The sequence below is a fragment of the Camelus dromedarius genome, chromosome 16 (genome assembly GCF_036321535.1).
Source record: "Camelus dromedarius isolate mCamDro1 chromosome 16, mCamDro1.pat, whole genome shotgun sequence".
Taxonomy (NCBI): domain Eukaryota; kingdom Metazoa; phylum Chordata; class Mammalia; order Artiodactyla; family Camelidae; genus Camelus; species Camelus dromedarius.
The window spans coordinates 43,666,855-43,679,227 of NC_087451.1; the positions used below are offsets into that span (position 1 = coordinate 43,666,855).

A 12,373-nucleotide genomic window follows, 5' to 3' on the forward strand; every position below is an offset into this window, starting at 1 on the left:
CCCAACTCCTGTGAACTTGTCTGTAGTGACACCACCGGTCCTCCAGGGGGCTCAGGCTGTTCAGTGGGACTCCCTCCCTCTCTGGAGCACTCCAGCCCTACCCAGAGGCACAGGCCACCCTGGACTTCCTCCCTCAGTCCTCCCTGCTCCCCCCCCCCTCACTCCTTCCCCACAACCCTAAAGAAGCTCAAGTCCATCCATTTAAATAACCTGAGAGGCTTCTCCTGACCCTGGAGCGGTGGTCCCGTTCCTCTCCTCCCCTTCCGCAGAGCACCTCTCCTCTTCCTCTCTCATTCCCTCCTCTGCCCAAGACAGCCCAGCTTCTCCTCTGTCTCCCCTTTCCACTAATAACCTATTTGTTGCCAAATCTAATAAACACTGCCCAGCTCCCCAGCTGGGTTTCTCTGTAGTGTTTGACACGTGCAGCCTCTCCCGTCTCGGAAATATCTGCTCCCCACCTCCCACCCCCACTATTTGATGGTTTCTTCTCTATCTTCTTGGCTGGCTCATCTTCCTCCTATCACCTCCCCCGATGTTGACGCTCCCCCATGTTCATCTTTCCTCAGCTATCTTCTCCCTCCCCTCTGCACGTTCTTGTGTCTTGGCCCTCATCCACGGTGCCCTATCTTAACCAGTGACACCCCAGTCCACCCATTGCTCAAGACAGAAACCTGGAAGTGACTGCAAAACTTCCATGTTATCTGGTCAATCACCAAGGAGCCATCCATTGCCTTTCCGATAACTGATGACCTTGCTAAAGCCCAAATTGGAGCCATTTGCTCCTTGGTCATGTTCAAATGCTGCTGTTCAAATCTGTAACTCTGCCTAACCTGGAGCTTCCTTCTTCCTCTCCATTCTCTACACTTACATACTAAACTACAGATAGATCCTATATGATTAGCACAGGGCATGGCACACAGTAGGTGCTCAATAAATGTTTGTTAACTGTGCATGCTCAGAGGTAAAGGTAAGAATATAGGAAAATAGATACTATGTAGTTCTCAGTGGCCAAACTGGTACAATTTGAACAACAAAATATAGTATTGGATGATAGTCCAAAGTAGAAAACAAATATCCATGCGTCCACATTGATATATTAGTGATTGAATAAATTAATAAATGAAGATGAAGGGACAAATCTCCCATGCAGAAGAATTCTCAATAATGTATATCGATACTCCATCCTCAAGGAGGGGGAGCAAAACTTCTCCTTCCCTGCCAGGCCTGAGCTTCACATCTTAGTCCACTATTTCATTTAAAGCTCACATATATGTCTGTGTTTATGCTCTACTTCACAGTTAGTAACTTGTCAAAAAGGTCAAGTTCCAGTGCAGTCAACATCATCAGCCATCACTTATGTTGACAGAAGCACACATGATACAATAGGATGGAAATGGACTCTGAAAATTGACTTCCTCCCCCAAACTCAGAACCTGAGTCTAATCATGAGAGAAGCGTCAGACAGACAGCGCAGGGATGGTCGGTTCTATGTGTCAACATGGCTGGTCTTCAGGACCCAGTTACTCACTCAAACACTAATCCAGGTGTCGCTGTGAAGGTATTTTGTACCTGTGATTGATATCTACAGTCTGTTGACTTGAAGTCAAGGGTATTTGAATGGTCCTTGTCCAATCAGTGGAAAGGCCTGAAGAGCAAAACTAAGGGTTCCCTGAGGAAGAAGAAATTCTACCTGCGAACCACAGTGTCAGCGCCTGCCCTGCAGATTTCAGACTTGTCTAACTGGCCCCCACAATTGGGTAAGCCAGTTCCTGGACAGTAAAGCAGTAAACCAATCAATCAGTCTCTCTATATACGTAAACACTTATCTACAAATCTATCTAGAAATATACAAATATCTATATATTTACTTATAAGTATCTATATGTATATATGTACGTCTACAAGTATACACAGAGAGAGACGCTTATACAACTATAACTATATGTCTACCTATTTGTCCTACTGCTTCTTATGAATAAAAAACAACATAATGGAAATCATAAAGTGTTTTGAATTGAATGAAAAAATATTTTGGGGATTTGGCTAAAGCTATAATAATAGAAAAATTTATAGCCTTAAATGTATATATTGGAAAACAAGTTTATAATTAACAATCTAAGTTACCCATTTCTATTATTTAGTAGAACAAAATGAGTCTCTTAAAAGTACAAAGAAGAAAATTAATAATAAAAATACATAAAATACAAACTAACACATCAATAAAGGCAATCAGTAAAGAAAAGATAGTCCTTTAAGAAGATTAATAAAATTTAATCATCTCTAACATGATTTGTCATGAAAAGAAAAGATCGCATACTGCAAATGTCGGAAATGAAAAGGTTAACTTCACTACTAAATTTCAGGACATTTACAAAATAAGAGGATATTATGGATAAATTTATTTTACGTGAAATAATTAAAAATTTTCAATAAAATGACAAAGTCCTAGAAAATTATGACGAAACAATCCAACCTAAGAAAAAATAAGAGATTTTCTCTTACCATGATGGAGTTTGCTATGTGATGTAAAGTGGAAAACTAGATAAAATATATGAAACAATTGTCTTAGACACTGACGGAGACGCAGTGCAGGGCTGTGATCTCTAGGACAAGGGGAACAAACAAAGTGAGCCCTATGATGGTCTCAGCCCCTCCTGGAGGCCCTTTCTAGACCACAGTGCCAGGAAGGTATCCTGAAGCAGTGGGTTTGCTGGGTTGAGATGAGAGAGGAGGGGGGAGGCTGGAACACCTGAAATCTGCGAAGTGGAATGCTAAAGAAAAGGGGGCTTTGTAGAGAGAGCTGCAGAAATATGCACCAGAGTGTCCTTGAGAAGCGTCATTAAACACTAAGCCACTCCTGTGAGGGTGAAACGCCACACGTCTATCTGAGAGAGTCAGCTGTGCGATAAGGCACAGAATTCCCAGAGCTGACAGAAGGCTAGGATGTAGCCCAGGTCTGACCACCCGGACTGGAGAATCCTTGTTAAACCCAGGACATTCAAGAGCGACTCCAGAAAAGTAACTATTTAGTAGTTAATGAGGACTATTTTAGCTTTGGCAAATTTAAACCTTCCCTAACACCTCAAAAATAAACTTCAAATGAATTAAGTTGATCATGAATAGGTTAGCAAATTGCTTGTTAGAGGGAGGCCTCCGAGGGAGGCAGCACCAGACTGCAGTTTAGAAAGCTTTCCAGAGAATGTACCAGCTTCTTCTTGCTCTGGGCCAGGTATGCTTCAGTGCGGAACACCTGAGGGCAGGAGAGATGGTCAGGGCCACTCGGGTCTGTTCCACAAAAGGATCCAGGAGTCCCTAGCCAGGGCCTCTGGGGACCAGAACCCTCTCACCAGCTCCTTCCTTCTAGGAACTGCATTACCAGCCCCCCACCGGTCTACCCTCCCCTAGGAAGAGGCTTTGGGGAGGCAGACGGGGCCCTGAGTGGGGAAGCAGAAAGAACTGAAGCAAACCAGGGGGCTTGTAGCAGGTCAGATGGGACTAGAGCAGACCAGGCCGGACTAGACCAGGCCAGGTCAGGCAGGGCTGGGCCAGACTACAGGGGCCTGGACTACCCTGGCCACACAGCATAGCAGCAGCTAGAGCAGACTGAACGCGCCAAACTAGCAAAGTTAAAGTGACCCAGGCCAGAGACAGGGCCCAGCGTCCGGGCTCCCCAGCCCTCACCCGCCCCTGCTCACCCTCTCCGACATGAGGGTGGCAGCGGCCCGACCCAGCTGGGTGTAGTCCATGTTGGGGGCCTCAGGTCCCAGCAACACGAAGAGGAAGCGCACGGGCACTGCCGGCTGGCCCAGCTTCTCCTGCTTTGGCTCCAGCTGCATAGGGTCCTTGAGCCTCACGAAGCCCAGCACAGGCCGCTCCAGGAAGTCTACGCGGCCTGTTGGGGGCAGACGAGGTGCGGTGGTCAGGCCAGGCTGAGGGGGGCGCTGCTGCTGGGGTCTGGGTTTAGGGAGAAGCAGGCAGGGCCAGGGTGTGAGGTAGAAGCAGGGGAGGAGCAGGGGTGAGGGATGGAGGCACTGGCCACTTACCCACTAGCACCAGGGTGGTCTCTGAATTCTGCAGAATCTTTTCCAGAATTCCAGGTGGCGGGTACCCTTCTGTGATCCCCTCTCCCTGTTGGAAGGAGGGTGGTAAGGGGAGTCTTCCAGCCACTCTGGACCTGAGCGGCCTGAGTATCCTGCTCCCTCCCCTTCCCACTCTCATTTCTTTTTTTTTTTAATTGAAATATAGTCAATTTACAATTTGTCAGTTTCTGTTACACAGCATAATGTTTCAGTCATACACATATGTACATATATTCCTTTCATATTCCTTTTCATTATAGGTTACTACAAGATACTGACTATAGTTCCCTGTGCTGTACAGCAGAAACCTGTTGTTTATCTATTCTATATATAGTAGTTAGTACCTGCAAATCTTATCCTTCCCCACCTTCTTTCTCCCTGGGTAGCCATAAGTTTGTTTTCTATGTCTATGAGTCTGATTCTGTTTTGTAAATAATTTCATTTGTGTCCTTTTCTTTCTTTCTTTCTTCCTTGCTTGCTTGCTTTTTTAGATTGCACATATAAGTGATATCCTATGGTATTTTTCTTTCTCTTTCTGGCTTATTTCACTTAGAATGATGATCTCCAGGTCCACCCATATTGTTGCAAATGGCATTATTTTATTCTTTTTTATGGGTCAGTACCCACTGTCATTTCTAACCACGTTCAATTTGAGGGCTTTCCCATTCTCCCCACACGCCCCTGGTACAGCCTCACCTGTTCACAGAAGAGCTGTGCCTCTAGCGAGGGACGTTGCGGGAGCAGAGGCTGCGAAGGGTCTCCAGAGCTAGTCAGGATCGCGGGTTTCACGCCCCCCAGGGCCTCGATGTCTCTGGCGTGGCTGCAGGACACACAGCGGGCATGGGCTGAGTAGGCTGTTGAGGCCGGGCTCTCAGCAAAGTGGACATGGTGGTGGGAGGGATCAAACGGATTTCCCAGTGACCAGACTAGAGAGGCACGGGGTCAGAAGGAGGATCAGCCGCCTCTGAAGGATGTAGTGGATGAGAGCAGGTGGCCTCAGTCTGGAGTAACTAGTGGAGCCAGGAGAAAGGATGAAGAGAAGGGCCTGGAGTGTCTGCCCTCCTGGGGACCAGTGTCCCCCAGATCAGAGCCTGGAGACATGGCCACCGCTCAAGAGGTGTCAGAGGCAGGATCCATCATGGGAGAAAAGTGGGTCCCAGGCTGGTGGGGGAGGGGCCATCTGGACCTCAGGGAGAGCTTGAGGCAGGTGGGTGGGGAGCTGGGCCCTGTGGGTGTGAAGTCCAGGCCCTGGCAGGCAGGGGCACCTGTGTTTGAGGAGCAAGGTCCGCAGCAGCTTTTCTCGGTCCTGACGACGGATCTGCCCGTCAATGATAAACCTGTCCAGCAGGTGGTTGACCACCCCAGCCAGGGATTTCTCTGGCAGGTCCAGGAGGACAGTACCTGCAAGCAGTGGAAGGTGAGCTGGACGACTGGGCCTGGCCCTCCTCCTCCCCCAACCTCCCCTGCGGGAGATGCACGCAGAGGGGCCCAGTGGGGCTCACTCACCCTTGGCGAAGGCTTTCTGCAGCTCAAAGAGGCTCCAGAAGGTGAGGTAAGACACGTGTGGGTGGCCCCAGGTTCCATCCTTCCCCCGGTTCTCCTCCATCTGCAGCCAGCGCGCTTCCTCCATCCACTGCAGCTCCTGGTTCTTTTCATCCATCACCAGTTCCCGCAGCTCCACATACACCTGCAGCCCCACAGGCCAGAATTAGTCCATCAGGCCCAGGGCAGGGCTGTGGGGAGACTGGGAGCCCACGGCAGTGGACCCTCAGTAGACTCTGAGAGATGTCTGTCAGAGGCCCAGGGTCCTGGAGCACTTGGGACAGACCCTGAGCTCCGAAGGGACTGTCAGGAGCTGCAGCCTGGGGGTGTGGAGTGAGGTGTGACATGCGGGAGATGCTTGAAGGTCTTGTCAGTATGGCCCCAACCTCTGGCTGTTCCCCAACTTCCTGACCAGGCCCTTCACCCCATTTTAGAAGCATTTGAAGAAACTCTGGACCAAAAGAGAGGCTAGAGTGGGCACAAAAGGGAAAGGAGAGGCAAGCCTTTGGGGTGACGGGTCAGTCTCTTCCCTCCAAGACTGTTGCCTGGGCTCACATGCCCTTGGTCTCCTTGGGAACGGGACCAGTCCCATGGGCCTAGCTGAGGGCAGACCCAGTATCTATCCAGCTAGGCAGTCTGTTCCTCAGTGGGGACAGGGGGGGTCTGTGTGGCCTGGGCCCAGGAGAGCTTGTATTTAATTCTGTGCTCCCCAGGGAGCATCTGACAGCCCAGCCAGGGCCAGAGACCTCCAGCAGCCAGTTTCTCTCTGTCCAGGGAGGTCCGCCATCAGTGGAAGGGGGGCCCAGGGCTTGCCCCTCAATGGGAGCTGTCCTCCTCTACCTACTTCCCAGGATGCCCGCTCCTTCTCTGCCTGTTTGAGGGGTCTCCCTGGTCCTGAAGCTGTCGGATCCCTCTGCTTCTCCCTTCCCCTGGTAGAATGCTGGGTCCCAAGGGCAGCACAGGAAAGGGAATCGGGGGAGCCTGGGGTGCTCACCTCATGAGTGTCTCCATTCCTTGCGCTGTGGTAGTCTGTGGATGATCGCCTGGTGGGCAGAGCTGAAAACCCCGAGGCTGGTTAGTGCTATGCCCAGATGATGTCCCTCCCTAAGACCCTCCTGTACCACCCACCAGGAGCCTGGGAGACTTAAGGGAATGACGCCTCTCTCCTGCCCACCACTCTGGCTGGGACCCTGGCGCCCCACCCCACCCCTGCCGGTCAGTGTGCTGTGTCTCCTGCCTGTTCTTGGCCCAGCCTGGCTCCGTGGAGGGCCCCTGGGGCTCATCCTCAGGAGTGACAAGGGGCGTCATCTCCAGGGTGACTGGGGAGTCCTGAATGGTAATTCTCAGGATTTTCCCAGGATCTCCTCCCTCTCCTGCTACCTTCTGGGACCAGATTCCCTTGCTTCTTCCCACCTGCCTCAACAGTCCACCCAGCCCAGTAGCGCTCACTGCCCCCAAGCTGAGCTCCGGGTACCAGGGTGGGATCTGGCCTTTTATGGCCCCCACTCCCCCAGCCCTCATTTCCCAGAGGGGCCTCTTATCTCCAATCCCACTTGCCAGCACTTAAGTCCTGTTGACAGTAAACAGGTGCCCTCCTGGGGTGCCATTTGAGACCTTGGGCAGGCCCAGGAAGGTTTCCTGATGCCTCTCTGCCCTGAGGGTCCCCATGGGCCCCCCATTTCTCAGGACTCCAAACAGATCGAAGTTCCCAGAACAGCCCCAGTGCCTGACCTAGAAACTGGCATTGGATGGGGGTGGGTGGCATGTGGACTCATGCCCTTGTCCCAGACAGGCCTGGCTGCCCTCTTGCAAATAAATCTAAGGGGCACAGAGAAGGGTGACTGATCGCCCCCCCCACCCCCACCCTAGTCACCTCTTGTGATCATTTCAAACAAAACTGTTTATCCTTCAATCAGCCAGGATTGTGGGAGAACTGGCCCTGAGGCTGGGTGGGTGGGGAGTGCGGAGAAGGGGAGGACAAGTTCCCCGCTAATATCTGTTGGGGGTTCAGGAGCTTATCCCGGGAGATAGGGAGGTGGGGCTCACCTGGCTTCTTCACCTGAAGTATGGGAACACGTCGGTCTTCATAGTCCTTCAGCCCAAGAACCTCCTCCAGATCGGATTCCTGTGTGATGTGGCCATCATGGCTGGGGTGTCAGGGGCTTCCCAAGCCCTCATGGAGGTAGGGGTTCAGGGTTGGGTTCCCAGAGCCCCCAGGTAGGAGCCCTGCAGATGCCACCGAAGACTCACCCGCAAATCCCCCATGGCACTGTCCTGATTGCTCAGTTGTCTGCAGTGGTCTGAGCCCCCAGCATAACCCGCACTGCGGGTCCCTGCGGGGGAAGAGCACAGGCTGGGTGATGCACAGGGCACCCTGGGGTGTCCTGGTCCTCCCCCAGAGGGGGCTGCATTTGAGTAGGGGGATCCCAGATGCTGGGAGACAATAGGGTCATAGGAAGGCAGTGTGGGTGGGGTTGGGCGAAGGAGCTGGATTTGTATGTAGGTGTGAGGGCAGGTGTGCAGGGGCCGGGAGAGATGGGGCAATGCAAGTAAGAGGACACTTGGCTATTCAGCCCATCTTGAACTCCATCTCTTGCTTTCTCACCACCTATTCCACTAGCCTCCTTCCAATCCCTTTCCTGCCCCAGGGCCTTTGCATGTGCAGTTGTCCACATCCTGGATGCCCCTCCCCACACTTTAGCCCTTCCACATCTCAGCTCATATGTCATCTTTTCCTGACCACCCTCGCAGTCACTGACTCAATGTGTCATTTTCTGATTTCTTGATTCATTTGTGTACATACGGTTTGACGATGCCTCTAGAAGAGAAGCCACAGGAGCAGTAAGAGCCTGCACATCTCAGTCCTCACTGGACCCCCCACTGCTAGCAGAATGGTTGCCACATAGTAGGTGCTCAATAGATATGTGTTGAAAGATGGTATGAATGGCCCCCCCATGCAGGCTTGGGGCTCTGGGCCTGGGAGCCAGGATGACTAGGACCCAGCCAGGAGACCTTGGCGCCCTGGGCCTCTGTTTTCTCAGCTGTGCCTCTACAGGAAGTTACGCCCACCCCAGGAACGTGAGGACCCGCCCAAGGGGAGCACAGACTGGTGTGGAGGGACTTTCTTCTCCCCCTCACCCAAGGCAGCACAGGGCATTGTAGCGACAGGGATTTGGGTCAGGCTGACCAACGTGCCCACTGCGAGCCTGGCGTGGTGCTGAGCCTGGGAGGCTGAGATGAAGAAGACACTGTTCCTTCTCTCCAGAAGCTCGCAGCCCTGACTGGGGACACGAGCCGGGACCATGTGACAGGCTCAGAGGTTCACGAGGTCACACGTGCCCCAGACAAACACAGCAGTGAGCAGACTGCGCTGGGTGCCCAGGATGTGTCTGGCAGGAGGAAGAGCAGGACTCGGGGGTGGGGTTGGGGACGGAGTGTCTCTGGAGGACAAGATGCTGGGATCTGAAGGGCTGAGAGGTGGGGGAGGGTAGCTGGGATGTGAGAAATGACGGGCAAAGGTGCAGAAAAGACAGGGCTGGGCGTTGTGGGAGAAAAAGGGCAGGGAGTTTGTATGGAAGGAACTGCACAGAGAACTTTCTTTCTGAGGACTGGATGGCCCTGCAGTCTTTAGAGACAGAGAGAGGGGCATGAGCGAGCCCCACCAAACTGAGAAAGGCAGGAGTCCCTGCCTTAGGGTGGTTGTAAGGCAAGTGGTGGCCATGGGGGGGTCCCCAGAGCCTGAGGATGGGGTGTACCTGAGGATGGGGACTTGCCCTGTGAGGACTTGGGTCATGCACCTTTTTTCTCCCGGTCTTCTGTCCCTCCCTGTCCCCTTCCTCCAGGTTCTTCTGCCTCCCTTTCTCCCATCTTTATTCCCCTTTCTCCTTCTCTGGGCCTCAGATCCCTAGCCGCCTTCCCAGTTTGGAGCCTGAGGTGGGAAACATGGCTCCCCATGGACTGGCACTGTAGTGTTAGTTTCCCATCTGAGAGGGGAGAGGGGCAGAGGGGCCCTCCAGAGCCAGAGAGCCAGAGATCCAGGCTGCCTCTCCACCACTGAGTGGCCAAACAGCCGTGGGCAGCTGCCAGCCTCTCTCTAGGGCCTGGTCACCCTGTCTGTACAATGGGAGTTCTTCCCACTGGGGTTCCTAGACATCAGTGAGAGAGAAGAGGGGAGATCGGAGGTGCCTGGAGCTCCACTGGGGCCATAGAGGGTGCACGCATGACCCAGACTGCTGCCCCCACCAGGCCCATCCTCCCCTCAGCTTCAGGCCGTGCTCTGCTGGCACTGATAAGAGGCTGGACCCTGATGGCTGCCCTGCTTCTGGAAGCGCACCAAACACCTGGCTAGTCCGCCAAGCAGGGCCAGGCAGATAAGGGGGAGCAGGGCATCTGGAGCCCAGGAGGTGGAGCACAGCTGGAAGAGGCTGGGGGAGGGGTGACCAGATGATGGGGAGGGCTCCCTGGTGGCATAGCATCACCTTTGTGTAATCGCCCCCACACTGCTGGGAGCTGCACTGTCTTATCTCATGATCCCCAAACCACTCCGTGCAGTGAGTAATGTCATTAGCCTCGCTTACAGAGGAGACAGCTGAGGTTCAGAGAGTTTTACCTGCTTTGCTTCCCTAGCTGGTAGGTCTCAGACGCAGGATTAAACCCTGATCTATCTGAATCCAGCTACACCTCTAACCATTGCACTGAGTTGCCTCCAGGAAGAGAAAATCGCTAGGGGCTGGTTTAGTGTTCATGTCTAAGTGCATGAACTCTGCAGCCAGACTGCCTGGGCTCAAGTCCCAGCCCTGCCACTTCCTGTGTGACCTCGAGTAAGTGACTCAACCTCTCTGTGCCTCAGTTTTCTCATCTGTAAAGTGGAGTAATCATAATGACACCTTCCTCATAGACCTGCTGTTGTATTAGGTAAGGTCACATACATGAAGCACTTAGAAGAGTGGCCGGCACATAAGGAAGTCTATGTACATGTTTGCCAGCATTATTACCGCTACTGGGGATCAAGGTCACACTTATATCTTCATCCCCTTCTGATTTTCCTTCAGTTCCCTTGGAATTAGCATAAGTGCTTTGAGATCCATGGGTGGTGGGAGACTCCCCTTTTTCCTCCAAACACACCCTAGGACAGGGACAGTGCCAGGTTTCCCTGGTAGCCTCCCTGGAAGTGTCTCAAATGAGAAGCAGCGTCAGCTGAAAACTTCCCTCCAAGAGGAACATAGGGTGGCGTGGCTACTCCATACATGGAGGAAAGAGAGGGCTGGGTGGAGGGTGAAGACCTGAGCCTGTGGAATCCGAGGGTCTGGTAAGTAGGCGCCTGACAAGGACCCGCACTTGGAGAGGATCAGATTTAGCCCACATGTACACACACTCACGCAGCAGCCACACACACCTTGCTGCCTCGTGCCAGCCTCCTTTCCCTAAGACCTGCCGCCCCACTCTCCCCAGCTGCAGGTGCTGCTGGGCCTGTGCCCTTAGGGATAACAACATCCATTGTAACAATCTCACCCCACCCACCCGCACCCCTCCTCAATGTCTGGCCCCCATGCCCACTTGGGCACAGATTCAGGTTGGGCACCTGCTGAAATTCTCCAGACAGGCACCTGAGGACCACCCCAGCCCCTCCCTGCCCTGCTTACCTGCTCACAAGCCTTGGAGTCCTCGGCAAACTCCTGCAGCCACCGGTGGCCTCTGTGACCAGCTGAGCGCACACCCGCTCTAACAGCACTAGGTCCTTGCTCCCGCGCCCTGGGGGCAGCTCCCAAACCCCTGACTCATGCCCCCGCCTCCTAATCTGCCTGCCCCATGGGCCCTGGGAGCCCCTTCCCACCACCCCGCCCTGCTCCTGCTGGGTGCCCTATAAACAGTTATCTCTCACCCACATCTGGATAACTGTTAATCTGGCTCACCGCACCCAACCCCAGTTGGCCAGCCCCTAAGGCCCTCCTGGCCCCTACGATTCTCCTGGTTCTTTCTTCGGGACCTGACATTGATGTCTGGGCTTTTGGAGCTCCCAGCCTCCCGGCAAGTGTGCTCCAGCCCTGGATGCCTCTGTCCTGCTTCTGCCCATCCTCACTCTGGCCAGCCCCCTCTGCTCAGGCCCCAAGATGCACAGGCATCTTCTCCTCCCTCCTGTCCTGGTGTCCTCCATGGGGACTCGCTCCCTCTTCCTCTGTAGCCTTGCCCACAGGGACCAGCTCAGCGCTCCCGGGCCCAGGCAGCCCCCTCTCCTTCTTGCCCCAGAGACTAGGGCGCCCTGAACCACCCTCTCCGCAAGACCCCAGCTGGCTCCATAGAACTGGCTCCTGAGCGCTGAGACACTGCCACTCAGTCAACCTGAAACAATCCCAGGTCAACCAAAACAACATCCCCACACGGAGCTCCAAGCTCACAAAGCCCCAGTGTCTGGGCACACTGGCTCCTCTGTCGGCAGCCAGGCCCAGGCCCCCGGGCCAGAGCAGCCAGCATTCTCGGCCTCGCTGTGCCCCTCCCCGCACCCCCAGCAGGGCAGTCTCTGTTGTTGGTGGGGTGCTGGGGCCGGTCACCTATTCCTGGGCTCTTGTTGCTAAAAGGACATGGACTGAAAGATGAGTGCAGATTGGTAAGAATAAAGAGAGGTTTGGAAGCAGTCAGAAGGGGCTTTTGTGAACACTGCTCCAGGCATGGAGGGAGGAAAGCATCCTAACCCAGCTCTGACACTGCCTGGCTGTGGGATGCAGGGCAAGTGGCTGCCCCTCTCTGGGCTTCTG

The 12,373-nt window shown here is 53.7% G+C and overlaps 1 protein-coding gene across 2 annotated transcripts; it reads right to left on the reverse strand.

The window, feature by feature from the left end:
• Window positions 1–2,246: 2,246 nt before the first annotated feature.
• Window positions 2,247–11,412, reverse strand: LOC105106176 (band 3 anion transport protein). Of its 2 annotated transcripts, XM_064495778.1 has the most exons (10): window positions 11,264–11,412; window positions 7,872–7,954; window positions 7,668–7,746; window positions 6,616–6,677; window positions 5,586–5,766; window positions 5,345–5,480; window positions 4,776–4,899; window positions 4,044–4,128; window positions 3,696–3,892; window positions 2,247–3,250 (listed from the first exon to the last, which is right to left on the reverse strand). In XM_064495778.1, exons 2-10 carry the CDS (start codon window positions 7,884–7,886, stop codon window positions 3,140–3,142), a joined length of 990 nt encoding a protein of 329 aa, XP_064351848.1. In that variant the 5' UTR covers window positions 7,887–7,954; window positions 11,264–11,412; the 3' UTR covers window positions 2,247–3,139. The 2 variants fall into 2 exon arrangements, with proteins under 2 accessions (XP_064351848.1, XP_064351849.1); XM_064495779.1 differs by lacking the exons at window positions 7,668–7,746; window positions 7,872–7,954; window positions 11,264–11,412 and adding an exon at window positions 7,035–7,145.
• Between the last annotated feature and the right edge of the window lie 961 nt (window positions 11,413–12,373).